Here is a 25,593-nt window from a genome sequence, read left to right as displayed (position 1 = left end):
CCTTCCTGGCCAGAACTGTGGGCAATACCACTGCTACACTCGCACCAGAGTTGGATAGAGAAGGATTGTCCCCTCCTGCTCTGAATGTGTCGCCCGTTTTAACAGTTTGCTGGCAGCAGCTCAGAGTTATTCCCTGACTCGGCCCTTTGAGTCCCCCAAAGGCTCTGCACTGAATTCTGCTTTCTTGGGAGAGTAGCTAAAGAGCCTCTGGAGCTTTCCTTGACAGCTGCTCAACTGGGCAGAGCACTGAACACCTTTCCGTGTACGCGCAGTTCCTGTATGTGCATCAGTGGAGATGAGTGAAGGGGGACAAACTTTCCATGAGATCAAAGAGGCTGGAAAAAACCCCACAGAGATTGCCCACCATCTCCTCATACTAGAACGATAGTGGAAGGGAGCACAGCACAACCCACGTTATCCAAATGCTCCCCAGAATCTATGAGGGGGGGCACAGATATGCAGCAAATAGCACCGGTCCCCATATGCAAGGCTCTATTCTGAAAGGGGAGAAGATCAGTGCAGAATATTGTATGTAGAGACCTGAACTCCCACAGCAATACCTATCCATGGAAGCTGGTACTCCGTGATCATTGGCTCCACTTACCTGTGCAAGACTCCACCAGATGAGCCTCTACTTAGATTGGGTGCACAGCCTCTGCATTCAGAATGAAAACAGGTGTGGCTGAGGGCATCCCAGCAAGTTGCAAATGCAACCATCAGGCAAAACCACATGCCTGTAAACTGCAGATACAATTTGCAGTGTAACCTACCTTCTCCCCAGGAGTCACAGATATTCTCCACACGCAATGGGAATAGGAAGGATAGCCATTTGGAAAACCAGGAGCAGAGAAATTCCCCGTTGTGTCCTGCAAGGTCTCCCCACAAGCTATGTAATTGAAAGACAGCAGCAAAGAGTTACTATCTGAAAGAAGCTGGTCAGAGTTTATCAAGCTGTTTTTGATCTTCTGTTGTGGGTACTGGTAGCGAGCTAGACAGCCTTGCACCTCTAGATCACTGACTCAACTCCAACTTCATTCGGTAGTGATCAGTGGTCATTCCCATCTCTGTCTGTCTGGTGGCCTCGGAGAAGTTCATCAGCATCCATGGGATAAGAAAGATTTATCCAGCTGGGGATGCTGAGAAAATAGATCATTACAAAGGGTAACCTCTCCCCTCCCTCTGTGCCATGCACTTTTTAAAATATATTTTTTAATTATCTGAATTGTGGTAGATCTTTTCTTTCCTCTCCGCCAAATGCAAAATTATTAAACCCAAAGCCTGCCACTAGAAAAGCTATTTTCCCTTCATTACAATCTGCTCAATAAAGTTCTCCTTAGTTACCATTGTTAATACTCTTTTTCGGGTTAAAACACTATGACAAAAGCTAGCTGAGCCCCAAAGCACCCTCAGTTCACGGAGTCAACTCTGCATTGTAGCAAGACGCAGCATAAGATTTTAATGTCGAAGCTTTGTCCCGCTCTCCACCACGCGCTGTTTGTTGCCTGTTGCAGCAGGGGAGACGTAGATCTCAAAGTTTTTAAACGCCATTCTTTAGGCAACAGGCTTCCAACCTCTGTGAAATCAGCTACAACTGTAGTTCCTGTTCATTGAGCCAGGAAGGAAGGGCTGGAATGTAGAATGACATATACACGTGCATAGCAGATGACGACTGACTGAGGCAGGAGACCCCACATTTCAAAGCGTCTATTTCACCCGCAGGGTTCAAAAGCTGCATGTGAATACACACAACGTGGAGCAGATATCAGACTGCTGCTCGACTGCTCTGCATTTCATAAACCTTGTGCCCACTCCCGTTCTAAAGTAGGGTCTGACCCTTGCTTGGTTTCCCCAGCAACTGTGAGGCAGCCCCCAAGAATCCTTCATTAAGCAGGAGCGCTTTGAAAGATTTGACAAGATGGAACATCTGCCTCCATTTCTCATGCAAATGCCATGAACGCTACTCGGCCTGGCACCCCTGACACTGCCTGACGCGGCGGGTTGCTCACTAATTTTTCAGCCTTGATCACAATTAGAGGGGTGGGTTGGAACCTGGAGGTGAAGAGAGACCGGCCCCATTCAGGACACTTAATATATGAAAAAATGTCATCACCCAGGCCAGAAATCCTAATTACCCTACAGTACTTTGACCCACAACTTAATAGGCCAAACAGGAAAGATGACCTGCAGGCAGCAGCTGTGGGGCTTGGATGTACAAATGTCTTTGTCCTACTGAATGGCTCATAAGGAAGTTTAAAGGTGAAGACACCAAGATGGAAAAGTCACAGATTCCAAGTAGAAACACAAGGTGAGCGAGGTCATCTCTTTTATTAGACCTGCTTCTTTTGGTGAAAGAGACAAGCTTAAAGACAAGAGAAGCTGGTCTAATAAAAGATATGACCTCACTCACCTTATCTCTCTAATATCCTGGGACTGACATGGTTACAAGACCGCAAACAATGCAGGTAGTAAGTTTGTACATGCTAGATGCAGGGGCCTCAGAGGTGAAGCCAAACTCCTTGTAAAACTGCTCGAGAGCAGCATGTAGCTTTTGAACCCTGCGGGTGAAACAGGCGCTTTGAAATGTGGGGTGTCATGCCCCAGTCAGTCATCATATAAGGGGGAAAGGCATGCCCCACCTAGGGAAGTATTAGAAAACAGCAAATCAGATTCTAAAACTTCCGGCCTGCTCTCCATTCCTAACAGAAATAGCTATCAGCCCTGAGAAAACACGAGCCCTGATGCAACCACCAAGGGCCATCACACCGCCCTTTTTAGCTTCCAAGTGCTCTACAATGGAAATCAACTTCTCCGCCCAGGCCCCACCCGTGTTTCTGGCAAGTATCATCACTCCATTCCACAGATGGGCGGAGCAAGGTACCCAGAGAAAGTGAAAGCCCCTGGGCCACAGAAAGAGCTAATCTCCCAGCTGAGATTACAGCTCCTGAGGGCTGATTCACAGAACTGTGTCTGCACTGCTAGTCCACACGCCTGCAAATGCTGCATGCCTGAAAGGTCTGCCAGCTCCTGGGGCCAGACGTGGAAGTGCTCACCGGACTGGATTTAAAAAAATTCACATGGGGGGAAGGTGCTGGTCTCCTAGTGCCAGAGCCTGAAGGCTTTCACTTGTGGAGCAGGGGGAACGACCAACCCTCATTCTCCACACATCTGAGCTTTCCTGGCAGTACCTTCTCTTGGGGCTGTAAAGTCTCCATGGCCTACGCCATTCCCGGTCACATCACGCAAAAAAAAAAAAAGCCAGTGATGAGGGTGATCTGCGAGGCGGATGCTTCAAGGAGACTGACTGAAACCTGCTATTTTTTGTTACCAGAACAGCAAGTCACTCTGGAGCCAGTCACCTTGAATCATCATTGATCGCTGGAAGGTTGGCTCGAGGAATATCTGACCGTTTGGGGGCATGTCCCAGGTTATCGGGCCTACCCACTATGTGGCTAACAAATCGACACAGCTTTTCTGAGTGGGGGGGAAAAAAGAACAACCGCTCAAACACAAGTTGCCTCTGTGGAGAGATCATTACGGGGCACACATATCATATTGCCCTAATTACACGGGATAAAGAGGATGATTGCTTTCAGCTAAACCGCAGTGCAGGTTGCAGGGGAATTAGTTTTGAGCTTGCTAAGTGCAATTACACAGTAATCTGCAGGATCATGTAATTACCGTGCCGATACTGGGTACTTACCAGAGAACAATAAAGGAGAGTTGGGAGATACTTCCTAAAAGGTAAACATTCCCAGAAACACTATTTGCTTATTAGTCACGAAAGGGGATGTGTCGGTGGGGGAGGGGTATGTTGAATTTACTTTCCCTTTACAAGTGACCAGCAAATGCTCAAAATAGGAGTGAACATAGTGCAGAGGTGGTAGTTCAATATCCCAGCAGCAAGAGCCCAATAAGGGATTTTAGCATGGCAGGGCAACAAGGTAGGCAAGTTTGACATTTTTCCCTTTTATCCCCTGCGATTTGGAGTATGCAGCACGTTACCCAGCAGGGACGGTGCCCATGGAATAGTTCTACCTCCTCTCAGACTGTGACCCCGGAAGACTCAAGAATTGCCCCCTCCCTTCTAAACCACCACCATGGCTACTTCTGACAGGAAAAGTGGCTGCCCCCTTAGCAGTGGGAATTTGGAAAGTGCCGTGGGGTGGGGGTGAAAAGACCATGCTTTTAAACAGACTGGGCTTTCTCTCCCACTCACTTAGACGCCAAGAACGAGGAGTAAGAGCTCCCCTTCTCCTCACCAGATTAGCAGACTAGGACAGCCTGGCCCGAAGGAAACAAGCCGTGGAAGTTTGGTCCCTACCTGGATAATAGACTCTGAACAGGGTGCCGCAATGCACTCTCTCTACTGAAAAATGGTGGGGGAGGACAGCTTGACTTTAGCTTCCTTTTCAGCAAGGCATGCTGGGAAGGGAAGGAGTCTAGGGGCCTATCAAATACAGGCACTACCACCTCCCAGTCACTGCAGGGGAAGAGAGTAAAGAGTTCTAAGCCTTAAAAAAAATCCGGACTACTGACAAAGTACTAATAAATGTTCAGTTCCCCCAGCTTGAAGCACTTGGACGGTCCATTTTCTCAGAGCTCTTTCCTCAAAGGGATCGTTAACATACTATTGAACTCCGGAGCCTTCCAGATAAAGCACGTGTGTGGAACAGAGCTGGAGCCATCTGCACTGACCATATTTACCTGGGCACTTGTACAACTTCCTCGCCTGAGCAATGTCCCCCTGACTCAGCCGAATGCGCTGACCAATAGTTGGCCGAACCCCATTGTCATCTCGACGGGGAAGGATGGTGTCCAGGAAGACCCCTCTGGAGAGAGAGAGAGACAGACAGATAGCAGTGAAGATGGCATGATGTACTGAGGACAATCATGGTTCAGTATGAGAATCCCATGACCACATCCTCTGTGCTAGCAGGAAGGGGGAACAGAATCTGACTGGACAACGTATTTTATGAGAAATTTCTGCTTTGACATTCATGTTCTCCCAACATGATAGCTCTCTGATAGCTTCCAAATGCGCAGGCATCTCTGCCAATTTAGTAAATTCCTCTCTGGGACTAGCAGAGGCTGCGGCTGCTTCTATTTCAGCACAAACACTTTACTTACCATAAATCAGAGAAAGCAATAAAATATCTTTTTACAAGGTTCACATCGACATACGCCCACTGGACCAACAATAGCACAGATTGGACAGCATGGCCATAGGAGCAGCGTGGGGAGTCCGTGCTTGGGATTGTGCTCATAGTGATCATTGCGGACTGAGACTACTATAGACCTGCCATTCTTAGATGTTAAAACCAAGAGGCTCCTCTGCTCGTGTCTAACTCATCCCCACTCTTGGTCCCTTTGAGCTGGCCAAGCCTCCGAGCCAATGACACTCTTTGTATCTTTTTCCCATTCTCTTCTTTGTGCTTGCTTCTATGTTGTCGTTTATTCTCAGCATCCCTTCCCCATGTCTGAGACCTTGATTCAACACAGGATTTAAGCACATGCTTCGCTTCCAGCACGCAAGCAGCTCCACTGAAATCAACGTACTTATGGTGCAAAGGTTTTTAATGCAAAAGCTACTTCAATGTAACATTACAGGGAGGCAGTGGAGCCTAGTAGATAGAGCACTGGATGGGGCTTAAGGAGATCTGGATTCTATTCCCAGCTCAGCCCCCGGCCTGCTGGGTGACCTTGGGCAAGTCACTTCACTACCCAGTACCTCACTTTCCTCATCTGCAAAAGGAGGATAATGATACTGAACTCCTTCGTAAAGTGCTTTGAGATCTCTGGATGAAAAGTCCTATGAAAGAGGTAAAATGTGGGGAGAAAGTCAGAAAATGGAAGTTTAGGGTCTTAAAACTAAGTTAACTCAGCCGTACTACCCATCACTCCAAAATACATTCTGAGTCTCATAGTGCAGATTGTAGTGACATGTTTGAACAGAGATTGTCAGTTCCTGGGATATGGCTTGTCTTCACAGTCCTGAGGGGAACCCGAGGAAAGGCAGGGCTGAGAGCAATAAGATTATTGCAATCCAGGTAGGCCCAGGTCCAACAAAGTGTTAAGGTAGGTGTTTAACTTCAAGCATATGAGTCATGCCACTGATGTCAATGGGACTATGCATGGGTGTAATTACTTTGTTGGCTGGGAATGTTGGAGAGTGTGGAGGTTTTCTTTGTTTTAATTTGAATAAAGACAGGCAGAGTAGTAGTGATTAAAGTCGGTCAAAAATTCCTTCCATGTTTTTTCAACAGAAAACATCTTTCGATGAAACAAGTTTTTGTGAACAATCTCGTGTGTGAATGTTGAGGTTTTTGCGGAAAAAAACAATTTTCATATTTAAAAAATAAATTCCCAAAACAGGCGAATTCAGTGATGTTTCTAAGCAAAGGGTGCCACTGTCTATCATGACACATTTGTCCGTTGCTAACTTTGACCAACTTTAACGCTTCAGGCTGAAATTTTCCTTGCCCGGTGTCTGCTCTGGGCTGAATTTGGATAAGAAGCTTGAGCAGAAACAGTTCCTCCATTTCTAGGAATAAGGTTACTGGAAAAACAGGTAGTTTTGCCAATAGTAAAAACTTTTTTGACCACCTCAGGGGTTTGTAGAATAATCTGATATTTGGCAAGAGGGTATTTCTGGGGTCAGAGAAATGCCTTTTTCTGTCTCGATGGTCAAATCTGGAAGGATTTTAAAGTTATAAGTGAAATTGTCCTATGCACATGCTCAGTAGGAGTCATTATATGCTTGCTCTTAATTGTTTGAAATGTTCCACCTGCAATGCCCATGCTCCCAGGTCTCTCCAACATCATACACACAGAAGCGTCAACCAAGTCACTGGCAGAATGGAACCATCTCCTTCCAGGGTCATTGTCCACCATCAAAACAACCTTTGGCCTAGAGGAAGGTGCACTGGGCTGGGATCCAAAAGACCATACCTTCTAGTCCTGTTTTTTCCTCCAACTTAATTCTGTGCCCTTCACAACCCTTACTGAGCAAGGTCCTACTTTAGGAGTTAATCTAGTATAGATTTCGCCCACTTTACAAATGAGGATGTATGACATCGCTTCTGGCAGAGCTCAGAGTAGATCCCAGAGGTTTTATATCACAGACCCAAGTCTCATCGACTTAGCCACACTGACTTTCAGAATGAACATGCTACATCTATGTGCTTGGCTATGGTGTTCAGATGGGACTACCCACCCCAAAGTGTTCTGGCACACAGATTAATAAGCACTATCTAAATGCAAAGCATAGCAACTCAGGAGTCCTAACTCCCAATCCCCTTCTTGAACCATTAGTCCACACTCCCCTCCCAGAGCTTGGAACTGAACCCAGGAATCCTGATCCTCTCCTTTCCCTCCCCCACATTCACCTGCTGTCTAGCAATGTTGTATAACCTGATGGCAAAGAGTGTTGTAACTCTTGACTGGCTAGAGGAAATATCCAATAACCCTCCAATCACTGGCATCCACTGCTGCTATCTGCTAATTAATTACTGCTTTAGTTCAAGTGGTGATACTCTTAGGATTAATGTGAGTATGGTACTTGGCACAATACAGTGCTATATCAACCCTATGAAGTTATTAACTACGCTTAAGAAATGATGAGCATTCACAACCCCAGCTGAGGTCAGTGGAGCTGTGAGTTTTCAGGACCTCTGGGAAAGTCAGTTCTTTGATATCAAACTGGGCACCCAGAATTATTAGACAATCCTGCAAATTGTGGCCTAAATCTGCATCTGATTTCCCAGGTGTAAAATGGAGACAATACATCCCTACCTCCAGGGTCAAGTCCAAAAGGATATGCAGTACTTTATGTTCAGGACAGGGTGTGAATGGCGCACACAAAATAACACAAGAAGCCACACACTGAAAAAAGAAAACAAATATTGAACAGCTGGGCACTTCCCCACCTGTGTACTGATTGGGGTGGGAGTCTCAGGGAAAAAATAGTCCGAGAACGTAATTAAAGGCTGAACTGTAATGCAAGGGGGCTTAATGAAGGTGGAATGGGAGACCTTAATTCTAATTTTTGACTGTGCAACTTTAATGTTAAGTTTTTGTCTGGAATACAGGAAGATATCTTTGATGACTCACTACTTGTGGGTCTTGGTGGGGGAAGAGGGCATTGCTTTCTAATCCTGTCTTCCTGACTAATTGGCTTAACACATTCCTGTGTGTGCATCAGCCTGCGTACTAGAAAGTACAAGTCTGGAGCCACATTGCGTATCTTGCACAACATTTCCTCATGTGCAATAACCAGCGTCCATTGTTGTAAAATATATTTTGCCCTCATTAGGGGCTCTTATGCCTGCAGTCAAATTCCCATTGCCACTAACACGAATTCTAACTGGGGAGGGAGATGAGGTTGCTGATCCACAGAGGATCGTGTGCCACTAGCCAGAGGAATTACCCCATTAGCTCAACTGACAGCAGCTCATGACTGTAATGCTGGAATTCTGGGGTTCAATCCCCAGTGACACCCACTACTGGCAGCTGTTACATGGTGACTCAGATCCCTACTGTCTGGCACTGTCTCATGCAGGCCCACTGACAGCAATTCCAGGCGGCAGGGCCAGGGCTGTCCCTAGGGTGGTCCTGGGCCCCAGAGTGGAAATGACAAATCCGTCCCTTCTGGGACCGACCACACTGGCCAATAGTGCTGGCCCACGGGGCCCCCCAAAGCGCAGAACTGGGAGCGGTCACCCCAATTTGCCATACCCTAGGGATGGCTCTGCCCGAGGCTGAACAGTCAATGGGCCTCCTAGAAAGGTCTGCCTAACATTTGGGCAGTGCTTCACCTGTGCTGGCTGGTGCCTAGTGAGCTGCCAGCTGTGCTGCTGGGCGCATTCTTCCACATGCCCGCCCAGCTGCCTTTGCCACCGCCAGTATCACCACGCACACACCTAGCAGCCCTGTGGCCTGCCTGGGCGTTTAAAAGGGCCCTGGGCTCCTGGCAGCTGCTACCATGGTCAGCTACTCCTGTCAGCGGGCCTGGTCCCATGCTTCCTTTCACAGTGGCTCTGACAGAGTGGGATATGCCAGTATCAGACTGTGAACTCCTTTTTGTCCCACAACCTCCATCTTGGATTGTAACCTTACTGTCATAGCGTGACCTCTGTTTGGGGTGAGAACATCCAGTTTGGATTAAGAAAAGGAGTACTAGTGGCACCTTAGAGACTAACCAATTTATTTGAGCATAAGCTTTCGTGAGCTACAGCTCACTTCATCGGATGCATCCGATGAAGTGAGCTGTAGCTCACGAAAGCTTATGCTCAAATAAATTGGTTAGTCTCTAAGGTGCCACTAGTACTCCTTTTCTTTTTGCAAATACAGACTAACACGGCTGCTACTCTGAAACCAGTTTGGATTAGGGGCTTGGAACCTAGTTGAATGACTATGATGGAGAAGCCATCAAGGGAGCAATCTAGGGCTATCAGCTTTGAATATCTCTCGCCTAATGGCTCATTGCCATAGGACAATGGACTCAACACAGGAGCCTGACTGGGAGAAGGGTCTGGCAGTTCCCAGCCAGCGCAGATGGGCAAAAAGGGACTGAGTGTATTTAAAAGAGGTTTCTCTGAGCAAAGTGGCAGTGGCCACAGTCACATGCCAGAAGACTGGACTGAGGAGGGAGAGACCAGGCCAAGCCTGAAATGATGACCAGATCTTTGGGGGAGGGCGCGTCTCAGGATCGCTGATTATTTTGCAAAGATCAGTAAAGGTGCCTGTGGTTAAGAAGTTCCTTGGCGGAGCCTACGTCCTTCGCTTGTCTGCTGCGTTGTCCCTGAGGGGGTTACCTGAGAAGCTCGGAGCACCCATAGAGAGGTGGAACTCTGACGGAGCACGTATAAGCAACTGGAGGCTCTAGAGGGCTCGGGCACTGGTTTGTAGGTTCAAGGTGGCTGGGCAGGGCAGCCCACATCTTAAGAAAGGGTATCAGACACTGGGTCTGCACCTGGGAGCGTGCCTCAGAGCCAGCAACAGTGGTCAATCACCACTTAGACACAACGGGCACAGAGGACTGTAGGATACAGTGTTGGGTCCCCTCAGCGGAATGGTGTCCATGCAGAGAGGAGCTGCCATTAGTGGGTGTCACTGGGGATTGAACCCCAGAATTCCAGCACTACAGTCATGAGCTGCTGTCAGTTGAGCTAATGGGGTAATTCCTCTGTCTTGGCCAGGTTGTGACAGAGGTGTATGGAAATAGAAGTTGTCCCTGGTCCCCGGAGAACATAGCCATATGAATACAGAGCTCCTGCTACATTACTAATTAAAAAAAAAAAAAAAAACGCACCACCACTAAGTACTTGAAAGTGAAGAAATCAAATTCCAGACAAATGGAGTCATGACCATCATTAATGACAGGTACCCAGTACGTTGTACTTACAAAGCATCCTACGGATTAGGTATGACAAAGTAACAGGGAAGACTGCTTGTCATATTTAGGCACTTAAATTCAGTGCTAAATTACTGCACTAACTCCCTCATTGCTTGCCTTGTGCCAAAGGAAGGATGCGTTGCACTGGGGTGTGCAACTAAATTAGCAGCATCCTCTATTACACCAGGAAGGCTGGATGACAAACTGCTAACTAAAGTATGACCATTCAGATTGTGTAGAGAAGTCACTTTAAAATCCCAGGAAACAAAGTCAATCTTCAGAACATGAATATTAGAACTGTTTCAGAGAACGGAGCAGAGATTGCTTCACCCATCACTGAAGCGAAGCCACCTCTGGTGGGGAACAGGGCAATTTTCCAGCAGTGCACAGCAGCACCAGACAGTAGTTTAGGACAAGAGGAGAAGAATGAAGAATCCCAATTAAACTGCACGAGAAGTTCAGCAAAGCAGAATGCAGCCATCCACCCTGAAATTTGGTCAGGGCACAAGGGTTAACACACTACTCTTGAAAAAACAGCAGTGTGAGCAGGATCTCAATGTTGTCTGGTCTAAAAGAAAGTGCTTGCAGCATTAAGTAGGTGTCTAGAAGCGAGTCATAGCTGTTCCCACAAGCCCAAAGCGCTGCTGTACGGCTATTCCATACCCTGGCTCCAGGCTGGGATGGGAAAGGAACGATTCCATTTTCCAACTCTCAGCCACCAAACACAGGTCCTCTCTGCACAGCTTCATGCATCAGCTGAGAATTTGGGCCACACTTTGCCTGCACCTTTTCCTTTCATTAAAAACACTCACAGGATATGTAAAACTTGCATGCCGGAGCTGCCTGCTTACTCCGGATACAAAACTAATGCCCACAGACGTGCTTAGCGCTCACTTGAATTATTGCAAAAAGACCATTGCTGTGGCAGTGATGGGTCAGGGAGACAAAAGGTTTAGAGAACAGATGAAAAACACACAATTATATTTCAAAGAATTTTTGCCATTTTTGGCCCTTCAATAGTCTGAAGAGTTCTGGATTTCGAGGGATGCAGACTAAGGCATCTACAGTATAAATGGAGGTAATATCTTAATCCTGCTTTTGTGTGAGCCAATTCTTACCATCTGAACTCCACTGAACTCTGGAAGGGCTCAGCAGATGCCCCAAGGGAAGAAAAGCTGCCTGCTCCAGGTTATCTGACACAAAGACATCTCTGAATGCAGTAAGCACCTTTCCCGCACCCATCCCCAGGGCAGGCGATGCTACTGCACATTTCATAATTCTTCCTGCTGACCACAGCGGATTTTAATCATGCACCAACAAGAGAGCAAAGTAATAGGTGTGGCACGTCCATAAAACTAGAGAGGTCAACAAAAATATTTGTGTTAAATTTTAGCAATGAAGAACACACATGAAAGGGGTCCTCTTTCCAAGTGAAAAGATGCAATAATTAATAATCTGCAATAATATTAATGCAATAAAAAGGTTTGCAGTGTGGATGTGCTTGAAAGAAATGGATTCCATCTTGCAGACTCTGGTGCACTGGACTAATTGGGAGTTCCAGGTGCACCAGCAGTGCAGTACCGGGAGTTAGGGGAGAGCTTTCCAGTAGGTCAGACACTTCACAAGTCAGTTGCAGAGCTGAATTGGTGGGTAATTTTTTAACACTGGCTAAAGATTCCAGATTAACAGCCCAACAGAATACAATCCTGCATTCATGGAATGGGCAGCAGGAGTACAATTTTTCCAGCACTGCCCTCCATGCTGACTGAGGAGACCACATGCAGGGGAGAGATGGAAGCTGAGTATGTATGGCCCATGCAAAGATGGACCCCCTTCTTTGCAACTTTGATGATAATTAGCTGGAGCAGGAACTTGGAAAGAAAGCCGCAGCTCATTCACAAAAGCCACTGACCACCATCATTTTGGGTCACTGTCCATATGGGCTGGATGCAAAGGCTCTGCATCCCATCCGCAGTCTCACCAAACCCTTGCTTCCAAGCCCTTCTGAGAGAACCTTACAACAGTTGAGGTCTAACTCAGTGACAATAGGTGGTTAAAAAGTCAGACATCTTTGCATATTGTGCACTGGGCAATCAAGCATTCTGGCAAGACAGTCTGAATTTAAGTCTCCCCCTGGTTCGAGCAAAGGATGAGATGATCATCTCTGCTGCCCTAAACATATGGCTCTGGAAATTTAAGCGGAAAGTGTGTCTGGTGCTTGGGATATGATCTCTTTGGGCAGCACAGTCAGAGAACGTGATTTTGAAAACACTATTGAATATAGTGCATACTACCACAAGATGTCCCTCTTCAAATCAATGGGACTGAGTATTCACAGCAATAGGCACGACACACAGTAGAAACTGTTTAAAGAACAGGACCTTTAGAAGGAAAGCTGCTCTGACTGGGACCTGCAACCTTTGACCTGTCTGTAAAATGCCACATACACCTAGCACAACTAAACAACAGTGATCTGATTTTCAGCGGTACAGAGAACCTACAGGTTTGGTGGAAACTATGGGTGCTCAACACCCGAGGAAAACTTTTATTTGGGTGCCTAACTTTAAGCACCCAAGTTGGAAATGTTTCAGAGTAGCAGCCATGTTAGTCTGTATCCGCAAAAAGAACTGGAGTACTTGTGGCACCTTAGAGGCTAACAAATTTAGCTGAGCATAAGCTTTCGTGGGCTACAGCCCACTTCATCGGATGCATGCAGTGGAGAATACTGTATGCATCCGATGAAGTGGGCTGTAGCCCACGAAAGCTTATGCTCAGCTAAATTTGTTAGTCTCTAAGGTGCCACAAGTACTCCAGTTCTTTTAGCCAAATTGGAAATGTAGGCCAAAGATTCTTATATTCACCTCTCTCCAACTAACCATTGAAAGGGGAAAGGAGTTAGCAACTTCCTCTCTCCTTTTATAATTCTACAGTCCATAGTCATAAGTCTGTAGTGCATAGCACAGGGTACTTGATCACGTACAGCAATAATAAAATAATTGAAGTTATTGATTGTATTTACAACTTAACTTCTATCTTAGCAAAGTGATTTGTCTGGGAGTGGTAAGGAAATAAAGCTTAATGCATTGCTGCAATTCAAAAGCACAAGTCTGAAAACCAGGAAGCTCAAAGCTAAGTTCAGAATTATCCTCACACACAACCATGCTGTGTAACACTGAAGTCCCCTGTACAATAAAGGAGTTGGTTGGATTGTGGGAGCTGGCATCACACACTTTTATCTACATACTCATCACAGCATCTGACTCTCAGATACTTAGCTCAATATCTTCTAAAAAATAATTTTCCTCCAGTCTTCCACTTACAGTGGCAGGAGAGGTTTTTGGAACAAGTCCCTTTTCAGACAGAAGAGATTTTGAGTGCATGCGGCCCCTGGAATGTGAATGTCAAGGTTTACGTTACTAATCTAAGTTTCCTTGCTGAGGCAATGGTGTGCCACTGCTTTTGTAGAATCAATGATACCGCTCAGAGCTGTGTGAGCAGGAGAATTATGTCAGGTCACTGCTTGTTTACACACATGTAAATGGCTCTTCTTGGGCAGGGATGCTTGGCACGGTCTTCATTAACTGAGCTGAAAGTTCCCCAGGGATACCCCCCATACCCGCCCTCACTCCACCCAGCTCAGAGCACAAGTAGGTAAGTTTCAGTCATCAGCATCATGAACCTCTCAACAAGTTGTATTTTTTAGCTTGCTAATCATGACAGAAGGATAAGCCAGGATTCCAGCTCCTAAAAATGGTGATGTCTTGTCAGCAGCATCTTTGTTTGTTTGTATTGTCCTGTAACATGGATGGGAATTCTGCAATTGTTTAACTTGCTCCCACAAGCTTCAGCTACATAAGGACCCAAAATGGACTACTCCACCAGTGACAGCCATCCATTCTAGCCTGCACCAGTGGTGAGTTGCAGGTCCTAAAGTCTAGACAAGACCAGTGGGGGCAGAATTGGGTCCAGATATATGGGCCCAATTCCCACCGACACTCACATTTTGACCTTCGCTATCCTTGCAGTGGGAGGAGCAAGCTAAGAGCACTCAGAGTCACTTCAACTGGGGAGGAAGGAGAGAATGACGACACCGGCCAGGAAGTACCTGGTTTCTCTATAGTATATTTGGAGGTCAGGTCTTACGGGTATTTGTGCAAGGTGGAGGTCAGGGTAGTGGGGAAGAGGACAGGATTTGCCCATGTTTCCACTGAGTCATTTTTATGTTTCTGCTTTATGAAGCTCGCCAGGCAAATTCCTGCAGCTTGATACATCCTTCACCTGAAATCGTTGCATATGCCATACTTATCTGCAATAAACTCACAGCTCTCCTTCTAGCCGCTACACAGCCTGGGTAGCCAAGCGCTATATAAAGTAGTAAAGAGAAATAACCTTGGATTCCGACCTTGAGAAGGTGTTCCGGGCGTAGTGCATGATGCTGTCAAAGTCATAGGTTTCTCCCAGAGAATTCACTTCCCCGGCTTCCATCTTTAAGAAGTTGTACTCCTGACCTGCGACACAAGGCTCCATTAAAAGGAAAAATGTTTCTTGGAAATCTGAAAGCCTTGCTCAAAAGAGCACTCATAAGCCAAGTGATGCAAATAAATAATTTTTGGTTTGGTGGCCAAATCACCAAAACAAAAATTAGAAAATATTTTCATTTTGGGTCAACCCAAAATAAATGTTTCAAATTTTTTGTCTGCAGTGTTGTAGCCATGCTGGTCGCAGGATATTAGGGAGACAAGGTGGATGAAGTAATATATTTTATTGGACCGACTTCTGTTGGTGACAGAGACAAGCTTTTGAATTTACTCAGAAGAAGAGCTCTGGGTAAGCTTGAACGCTCTTCTCTTTCACCGATAGAAGATGGTCCAATAAGAGATATTATCTCATCCACCTGCTGTCTCAGATTTTTTGGCAAAACGAAAAAGTTGAAAATAAAATTGGTTTGGGTGGAATAAAACATTTCATTTTGGGATTTTTTTAAACCTGTTTAAAAATAAAATCAAGAGTAAATTTGAACCAAATTTTGAATAAAAACAAAACATTCTGTTTTGAAAACATCACAAGAAAAACATTGACTTCTTTTTATTTATTTATTTTTTTGCTCAGATAATTTGGCTAATTTGACACAAATTCACAGCATGCTTCAGGTAACCTAAAACTATATAGTTCAGTGAAAAAATGCTTTGTCAGAAAAGTTTCACCCAGCTCTACTCAAAAGGGGTATTTCTGGATGGTCTATGTAAAATGTATTATACCTGCTGAGACGTACAAAGGGCCTAAAATGAAGAACAAGTCTCTGTTGGGCCCAACCCCCTTTCCATATTGGTTTCAAAATACATTTGATCCTATTTCTCCCATATAACTTTACCTCAAGAAATGCTCTGGAAAAGTCAGTCACAGCCTAGCACATGTCCTGTAGTGCTTGTTGTCATACTGGAAAAGTTAGAGAGAGCTCACAATTATGACTAACTTATCCAGCTCTCGTCCTAATGTACATAACCAGATAGGTAAAGCAACTTCTGGCATCAAGAGAAGCACCAGTACCATTTACATTTCTGAAGTTAGCAAAATAATGACTGGGCTTCTCAGCTATCTTGTAAGTTCCTTTAATATAATTCTGTTTAGTAAATATCTATGGCTGAGAATTCCAGAAGCAACTAGTGACATTAAAGGGGACTGGATCTTACCCTCTGAAAATTCCCCTCCCAGTGTATTAAAATCGCTAGTCACCAGAATATTTTGGCCCTCTTTCTCTGCAATGCCTGGCATTGTAGTTTGGTTTCCTTTTGCAATAACTGAGGCTACCCGCCGTGACTCTTAGCTGAAGGGGAGTTGTGCACAAGCCCAGGGAGATTTGAGGTTTCCACCACACAGCATCTGAAATTGGTATGAGAGCTTCTTCTTTACCTTGCTGTATGTTTTCCCTGATGATCGTGACATGCTGGTCCCGGTCGGGCCGCGTGTGCTCGTGCCAAAACCCAACCACGTGGCCCAGCTCGTGGGCCACAATGCCAAACTTATCACAGTTCTTGCCAATGGATATGGCCTGGGGACCTCCCCCTCGACGACCCACATATGAGCAGCAACTGGAAAAACAAACAACTGGATGAGTGACTTTAATGAATGAAACCATGCTGGTGTAAGCAGTGTCAGGATGAGCTCCACCCTGACATCTGGTGGTGAGGTGTGGCAAGTTGTGGAAAAGAACTTCAGGGGCCAATCTCATTTGCATAGGCACACCCACCACGCCTAGAATGAGACCATAGCTGCCCAAATGGTCACTTTGGCTGCTGTGGGATCCCCAGTGTCTCTGTTATTGGGGCAGGAAGAATAAATTGTTATTACCCTGATTATGGGAACTGTGCTTGGAACTGTACGTGGCCTTTTGTTATGATGGACGGATTCACCATCAACTAAGTAGCACTCGCTAGGCAAGGGTCATGGGTTCCAAAACTGTGTGAATGGAGAGAGGCTGGGGACAAGTATTAATACTTGGTGGTATGGGCCCCTTGGTGAGGGCTTTACATGCTAATTGCACTTCCTCCTCTCTCCACTGTGGAATATCAGAGCTAATTTTGATCTCATTAGAAGTCTAGTTATAGGCTGCTGAGCTCACTTTGGGCTGACAGTGCACCAGCACTGGGGCTCCCCTACTACAAGCTGAATTCACCTAAGAGCTGAAATCACTGAGTGATGTGTTAAGTAGTGGGGGAGCCTGAAGATATATTGTGGAGCAGTTTGCAGGACGGCTGGAGTGCCTTGCAGACCAGCTGATGAAGCAGTTTGACGCGGAGCAGTTTGTGGATGGCAGGAGCTGCTTGTGGGCCATGGAGCTGAGCAAAGGAGTTCGTGGGGCAGCTGGCGGAGCGGAGCGCAGCTGAGCGAAGGAGTTCGTGGGGCGGCTGGCGGAGTGGAGCGCAGCTGAGCGAAGGAGTTCGTGGGGCGGCTGGCGGAGCGGAGTGCCGCTATGGAGCTATGGGGCGGTCAGCTTCAGATCATGTAAGGTGCCTCTTACCCCCGTCCCATTTCCACCCAGGTTGGGAGGTAAAGCTCCGCAGATAAACTTTCAAACTCTGGGGCTACCCTGACCGGGGACAGAGACTTTTGGGGCATTGGACTTTTGGGACTTTGGGTGATTTGGGGTTGCTGGACTCAAGAACCAAAGGGAAAAGGGCACGCCCCAATTTGCTTGGGGTGGGTTTGCGAGAGGGGAAGTATTGCCTCTTGGAGGCGCCCAGCGGGGGTGGTATATATTTGTCCCAGGTCACTGGGTGGGGGCTCGAGCTGGTTTGCATTGTGTTTTTGGAATGGATCCCCTAGATATTGAACCCAGCCCTTGTTGCTGCCAACTCTGACGGGCAGAAGGGTTACACTGGTATGGCTGGAGTAGCATGTGTCTATCAACTGGCAGAGTATGCACCACTGCCCTGCTGGATGGAATCAGATCCACTGAATAATTTAGAATTATGTAGCCAGAATGGCAGGGATGGTGTCCTTAGCCTCTGTTTTCCAGAAGCTGGGAATGGGCGACAGGGGATGGATCACTTGATGATTACCTGTTCTGTTCATTCCCTCGGGGGAACCTGGCATTGGCCACTGTCGGAAGACAGGATACTGGGCTAGATGGACCTTTGGTCTGACCCAGTCTGGCTGCTGTTATGTTTTATTGGCTCAAGGTGCTCCAGAGAAGACAGCTCTAATCTTATCGAGAGATTGTGCATGCTGTCTCTCTCCCTCTCCCTCTCTCACACTCACATCCCTTTTAGCTTTTTTTTACCTGGGGTAGGTTTTTGGAGCAGAACAGCCTCAGGTCGCCCTATGCTGCAGGCTAATGTTTTGGGGGGTTTTTTGACTGAAGAGCATGGTATCTCTCTCTAATGAGAGAGAGGCCTGGGGAGTTTAGATTAGATCTGGACTCCATCAGGTTTGGAGGTGTTCAAACTCTGTGTTCAGGAGAAGAGCCTCTGTGATGAGGAGGCATGAAGCTGGATTTGGAACTCCCTCAAATGCTCAGGCCCATTTCAGCAAGACCATCCCCGATGGCAAGACCCCCTATCCCGAGGGGCCAATAACTTATGCTGGGTTCTTGAAACTGAGGCTATGTCTCCACTTGGAGCTCGAGGTGTGATTCCCAGCTTGTGTAGACATACTCATGCTAGTTCTCATTGAGCTAGCAAGCTAAAAATAGTAGCAGAGCCATGGTAGCATGGACAGTGGCAAGCAGGTCTAGCTGCCCTGAGCACAAACTCACCTGGATCCCATGGCCCTGCTGTCACTTGCTACTGCTTGTGCTACTGTGACTACATTACTATTTTTAACGCACTGGTTTGATGAGTCCGAGTGTGAGTATGTCTAAGTGAATGGGGAATCACCACCCCGGCTCCAAGGGTAGATGTAGCCTGAATGGCAGAGGGGGAATGATTAGAGGGGACCAAGCACATTCACCAGCAATAGATTTCTTAGGCGGAAAATCTGGGGCCCGAGTTACGAAGGTATTAGGTGCCTAAAGATGCAAGTGGGAACTTGGTGGCATTTGCAAAAGTGCCTGAGTCAGTCAAGTGCTTGAGTCAAGCAAAGGGAAGGCACGCACCCTCCTACCGCCACCCCCAACAATGCCATCTCCCTACCTACCCACCTTCCCACAGTGCTTTGACACACCTTGCGTGTAACACTTTTATGACTTAAGGAAAGCCCTGGTTTAAAGAGCCAATAGGCCCAACGTTTACATTTTGTTTTTCCTCCCTTCCCCGAAAACCTGACAAAAATTTAAAATATGTGCATGACTTTTTTTTTTTTTTTAAACAAACAGGTATTACAGGGGCAAGAGGTAGGGAATTCTGACACTCTCATTCAGCGTTTACCTCCCCAAATGACCTATAGGCTAATGAATGAAGCCAGAGGGTGAAAAGAGTTAGAAATTAACTATAAACAGAGACACACTGTCCCATTTACTTTGACTGTAAGCGCTTTGGAGACAGAAATGATCTTTTTGTTGTGTGTTCGTACAGTGCCTAGCACAACAGGGCCTTGGTCCATGGCTGGGGTTCCCAGGTGCTACATTAATTAATAACAACAGCTACTTTCATTGTCAGAACAAAAGCACAGATAGGAAACCAACAGCAAAAATACTGAAAAGGAAATTGGAGCCTTCAAGAATCTGTCCATTTGAACTACACAGGGGCTCGTTAACAACGTGGCACTGAACTCAGGAGGTCTGACATTCTATTCCCAGTCCTGCCACAGCCTTCCTGTGTGATCTGGGGCGAGTCACCTGAATGGAGCTCCTTACAAGACTGGGAGTTTAACTTTTCTGAGACTCACTCTGCCATTTGTAAAATGGGGACAGAACCTCCTTTGGGGGCACTTAGATGGCAAGACACAGCCCCAAAGGGCTTACGATGTGTTTTATAGTCTCTGATCTGTGAAATACAAAAAATGGGGGTGGGACACTTTCAACAGGAGTTTTATCCAGGAAGCAAAGGCCTGATCTTGCACGATGGCAACCAATCACTGATTTTGCTGGTACGGGATCCGGCAAGATGCCAGCAGGCCATGTGACTGGACACTGCTATGTGCTCCAGTGCGCGGCGCTTACCCACAGGTTCTGTATGTGAACACGATGAAGCTCTCCTCGTCAGTCCTTTCCACAAAAGTCACGCAGGTGTGCTTCTCCCAGTGCCTCATGGCCTGCTTAAAAATAGCTCTTTGGCTGCCTGAAAAAGAAATCGAAGCAGGACAAACATTTAGGGCCCCATTTTTCCATTGTTCCCATGGCCTCCAACTGCCACTGCAGATGCTCAGCACCTCTGAAAGCTGGACCTTTAGTGCTTAGTATAGAAACCCAGGCTTGTCCTTCCTCCTTACACTCGATGAGTTACTGTATTAAAATGACTAACGAACACGATTAAGCATTAACAGTATATTTCGTGCATATATAAACAAGTACAGATTCCCTGCTTCTGCCATCAAGAGGCACAGTTGCAAAAGGGAGAGGCCAAATGTCCAGCGCTGCATGGTGCTTTGTTCTGTATGTGCCTACAATCTTGCAGCATTCGTTCCCGTGCCAGCATAGGGCAGGGAAACAAAAGATGTAAAGCTCAGGTAATTACAGGTCTGCACTGGGTGTATGTTCCCCCGGATCCAAGTGAATAAAGCAAAATTGTTGCCGAAAAAATCTCCTCAGCCTAGGAGCAAAAAATAACGAGGAAAAAAGCTGGAGGGAGTCATTTCTGAGGCGAGATTGAAAGGTACATACATGGACAGATGGTCTGGGCCTGGCTGAGTGCGCGACACAGAATGCACACAGAGCCCTTACACAGGAGCCAGGAGCAATTGCTGTCCTTTTGCCTGGAGCACAAGGACTGCTCCAGGCTTACATCTACACCCAAAGGGGCAGAGATGAGAGGGTTCTGCACTGCCAGCTAGAGACGATAAGTTTATGGATGGGATGGGATGGGATGGGATGGGATGGGATGGGATGACAAGACTGCCTATAATGCAGCCAATCTGCGACTGCTAGCAAGAAATATCTCTACCATCCGGTGATGGGACATTGGATGGGGAGGGCTCTGAGTTACCACAGAGAATTCTTTCCCAGGTGTCTGGCTGGTGGGTCTGGCCCACAGGTTCAGGGTCTAACTGATCGTTGTATTTTGTGTTGAGAAGGAATTTTCCTCCAGGTCAGATTGGCAGAGACCCTGGGGGGAGGGGGGGGGTTCACCTTCCTCTGCAGTATGGGGCATGGGTCAGCTGCAGGTTTAAACTAGTGTAAATGGTGGATTCTCTGTAACTTGAAGTCTTTAATCATGATTTGAAGATGTCAGTAACTCAGCCAGAGGTTAGGGATCTATTACAGGAGTGGGTGAGGTTCTTTGGCTTGCGATGTGCAGAAGGTCAGACTAGATGATCATGATGGTCCCTTCTGGCCTTAGAGTCTATGACATGCTGCCATGCTGCAGTGGCTGTGCATGCTGTACCAGTGAGGGGAGGGTGGCACTGCACCTGTAGCACCTAGGGACTGCTGGAGCAGTTATGCCCACCTGAGTGGCACAATTCCTCCAGGAGCTCATGCTGGGACAGCGCCTCTGCACCGCCCTGTCCTGTGAGCTCTACTGCAATGCAATAATTGAACCCTCACTGGGTAGCTAGGTTAAGAGAAGGAGCTAGAACCATGGAGAAATATTTGAAGGGAGCAAACCTCAAGTAGAAAGTGCACTGAGAGGCCACAAGGAGTATAGTGCAGAGTACTAGGATGAAATGGGTTGAATATTGGGAGAAATATTGCCACCGTGAGAGATCAGACTGGAACAGTCTCCCCAAGGAAGTGCTAGAAGTCTCATCACTGAAGTTATTTAAAGTGAGGGTGGACAGACCACTGGGAGATTTATTTACAGAGAAGGATCCTGCACTGGCCTGTGCAGGAAAGGGTGGGGGATGGTCTCGTTCCCACATCTAGGGTTCTGTAGAAGCTGTGACCCCCCCGTCTTTAAACCCTTTCCCAGGCTGCTCTGACTAAGGGTGGTAGCTGGGCACCTCTCCTGTGGCTTCCCCAGACAAAGCACAAAGCACTGGGAGATGGCAGGAACCAAACAAATGTTTTAAGATGCACTTGGTTGGTAACAAAACAGCAAAAGACACAAGGAAGCATGGCCTGGCAGGGCTGCACTAGAGAGGCAAAGACATCCACATCCTCTCAATGGATATTGCAACACAGTAGGCAGGACACCAGCCCCTCTCCAGGCAGCTACTCTTGGAAGTGATGATTATTTGGACACTGCTCAAAGGTGGTGCAACCAAGGGTCTCTGAGCTGTACTAAGAGATCCCCCATTCCATCCAGCGATCCAGCTTAGAGCTCCCTGTTCCTCCTCCCCACCCAGCTGCTTCGTGGCTCGGCATCACACTGACCAACTGTGCAAAGGAGAATCACAAGGCGCTGTAGTCTCAGGGATCTGCTGGCCAGAGGGATCACACGAGAACAGCCCAATGCACTTTCTTCCCCATGCCTGTGGGTCAGAATGCCCTGCCTTTTCAGCACTCTCATCCTAGAGACCCAGACAGCAAGGAAACAAGCTCAGGTCTCAGATTCTGACCCACCACAGAACAGGAGTTTTAAGCAGTGTCCAGCTGCACAGAGGTAGGCTGGACTGAGTGCCGAGGCCTTTCTCCAGGAACTTCAGGGGTGGGGTTCGGCTATTTGTCTAGCCGCTTCGCCATGCAGCCAGCCCTCTCCAGGGAAGGGCTCCCAAAGATCAGGCACCCTTGAGCCAGGAATGAAGTTCTCCTAAGAAGAGTTCCCCAAGCCTCAAACAGCTAACTAAGCATTGGGTTTTGCTACTGACCAGTGAAATTTCCTCCAATGACATAGGGTATGACCCCTCCGGGCCAGATTCTCTCTGCCCTGGATGTGGTTGCCCTGCGGATTCTGGGAGAGGAGCCCGCGGCTGAGAGGGACAGGTCTTTATACTCTTCTTCCTTTGGCCTCCTTGAGAGTGTGGCGTTCCTCCTGTCATCTGCAAGACAAAAGTTGCAACACTGTTTAAATCCTCTTGCTTCCCAGGGCAGCCCCAAAGTAATACCCTGGCCTCAGTGCACGCAAAAACAGAACAATCAGATTGTTAATGTGAACCAGAAGCCACATCCAGGTCTGCCCTTGTTTTCTTCAGGGCTATCATAGAGCTAATCTGTAGCAGACGGTCTTATCATTTGACCTTCCCCATCCTCAATGCTAAAGCAGATGGGGAATTGCCATTCTGCTGTTTCTTCACATTACAGTGATCTCACTGACAGGGACATCGAGTTAGAAGTTTGAGTAGAGACGGGACCAAACCAAAATCCCAGATCCGAACAGCACCAGAATTTGCCTCTAAACCCCAAATTGGCAGCTTGGGCTCCTGGCATTTTAGATGACATAGATTCCGTTGCATTGCATTGCACTGCATCTCAGTCAGTCAAAGCACAGGGAGGCTGAACAATTACAATCATTAGGCCTTCCAGTGTAATCACAATGCTAGGGTCCTTCATATAAACTCATAACTGTATCCTTGTCCTTTTGCCTGTGAGTTTATCCCACTGCGAAGGCAGTTACTGATTTGGCGTGTACTCTCAATTTATCGACTCATCTTCATACTAACATGTTTAGAGACTGAAGTCTATTCCACAAATCTATATTTTTATAATGGTAAAAGCAGCCAAACCTACTTCTACTTAGGAGTGGAATCTGCTCTCACAAAATGAAGGAACAACCTCCTAAATTCTACGCTGAATAGTTTTCATGTGTAATTTTCAGGCACTTGGGAGGGTCTGTGATTGGGCAGATTCTGCCAGGAGGATGCAGGTTTTCACCATGGAAAAATGGAGAAATTTGACCCCCAGCATCAGTTACAAATCTGTCACATTCTATCTCTTGTTTTGGTACAAAAAGAATAAAAAGTTAACAGGCAAAATGAGAAAATGTCTCCCCCTTACTTGTTAAATGGGCAACAAGGTTAATTTCCATCTGCCTTGGTGCTGCTGCAAACACACTTGGTCCAGTTCTAACAGTGATTTATTAACTCTGAGGGACAGTCTCTTTGTAGCCAAAGTTAGAGCTGACTGAGCTGCAGATCTTCTTTTGTTGATGACCCTCTGAGAGCACTTACAAATGTCCCATTTACTGCACCATAGACAGCTTCCCTGCTGTCTGCTTTATTCCTCTGTCTTGTTTTAAAGAACACTTACACACAGGCTGTATGGCCCATGGGAATTTCCAGCTAGTGAGTCTCACTGTAGGTCTATGTTGCAATGAAAGGATGGAATTGCAGCAGGTGTAGACACACCCAAGCTAGCTTTAATCTAGCTAGCTCAGGTACTGATAGCAGCGAAACTGTGGCAGCATGGACTTCAGTGGGGGCTAGCTGCCCAGTGATTACCCAGGGCTCCAGGGAGGCTTGTACAATCCGCGCTGAAGTCCATGCTGGCCTGCTAATGGAACCTGAGCTGGCTACATTAAGGCTTGTGCAGGTACGTCCACACCTCCTGCAGTCACATACCCCAGCTGCAACCTGGACAGATCCTCAGTTCAGTACCTAGTGGACAAACAGCCCCATCACAAAGACAAGCCAGTGACATGACTCGAGCTAATCAATGCCCCGGGTGGCAGCATCAGGGCTGAGGGCTGAATGAATGGGTCATTGACCACTCCATTTTCACCCTGGGATGGGGTGTCCATCCCACTGTAGGTAGAGTAGGTTGTTAGGACAATTAACAACCTGGGGGAGAGCCAGAGACTGAAATACCAATTGATTGTGAAGCCCAGCTGGGCAGGAGCAGGCTGAGCTTGGATACAGCCAGCAAGCTAAAAAAAAGAAGGGGATGGCAGAGGTAGTAGTCTGCAGTAGCTCCCGGGGAGAAGGGAGGTGAGTTTGGGGCTACAGAGGAGAGAAGTAGTAGTCTGCAGTTACTCCTTGAGAAGAGGGCATTCAGGCCAGTGAACTCAGAGGAGGTCCAGAAGATAAAAAGGGAAATAGGAAGGCATCTAGAAAAGTAGCCCCAGGACCTGGGGCTAGTTGCCAGGTGCAGAGTCCCTGGACTGGAACCCGGAGTAGTCAGCCAGCCTGAGTTCTTCTACCAGCGGCACAGGATCTGGTTGTGGCCCGGAAGGCTGACTGGGCCAGCAAATGGGTTGCTAATCCAGGGGACTCTGACACCCTGGAAAGGGAGGACTATGGTGAACTGGCTGGAGGGGAGAGTCACAAAGAAGGAGCACCCCAGGTCCCAGAAAAAGAAAGACCACAGGGCGAGGAACTGATGGAAGAAGTGTCAGACTGGTGGAGAGCAAATCCCAGAGGTGCCCCAAAGAGGCCCCAACGACAATGAGTGAGCGCCCTGGGACACACCTCTGCAGACGGCCCTTGCAGGTCAGGGCTGAGGCAGTAAAAGAAGCTTGCCATGTTGTTGCCAGTGCCCTACTTGATCGAGGGATAGTGGGAGAAATTGGCTTTTAGGGTTGTCCCAGTGGCATCTTACATCCCAGAACACTTCAACTTCATAGATGTGTTACAAAACAAAGTGGCTGGTGGCCCCTTGTGCTCCCCCAGTCCCACCCCACCCCAAACGGAGCCGGACCTCTGCTGCGCTGCACGGGTGGAGGGTTGGGAAAAGAAGGGAACAATGCTTTGGCAATGCCCCCTCTCCAATCCACAGGCACCAGATCCGTACT

The 25,593-nt window shown here is 47.2% G+C and overlaps 1 protein-coding gene across 2 annotated transcripts in view; it reads right to left on the bottom strand.

Moving 5' to 3' along the window:
- The window catches only part of TLL2 (tolloid like 2), a 190,888-nt gene that overhangs the window by 45,112 nt on the left and 120,183 nt on the right, over positions 1–25,593 (bottom strand). For both annotated transcript variants that reach the window (XM_048858800.2, XM_075130719.1), the window contains 6 exons: positions 22,736–22,906; positions 19,992–20,109; positions 16,304–16,482; positions 14,796–14,901; positions 4,705–4,829; positions 771–886 (listed from right to left, as the gene is read on the bottom strand). In XM_048858800.2, coding sequence (XP_048714757.2) covers positions 771–886; positions 4,705–4,829; positions 14,796–14,901; positions 16,304–16,482; positions 19,992–20,109; positions 22,736–22,906 — 815 coding nt within the window. The remainder of the gene's footprint in view (positions 1–770; positions 887–4,704; positions 4,830–14,795; positions 14,902–16,303; positions 16,483–19,991; positions 20,110–22,735; positions 22,907–25,593) is intronic.

This window comes from Caretta caretta, chromosome 7 (genome assembly GCF_965140235.1).
Source record: "Caretta caretta isolate rCarCar2 chromosome 7, rCarCar1.hap1, whole genome shotgun sequence".
Lineage (NCBI taxonomy): Eukaryota > Metazoa > Chordata > Testudines > Cheloniidae > Caretta > Caretta caretta.
This window is presented reverse-complemented; position numbering and strand designations above follow the sequence as displayed.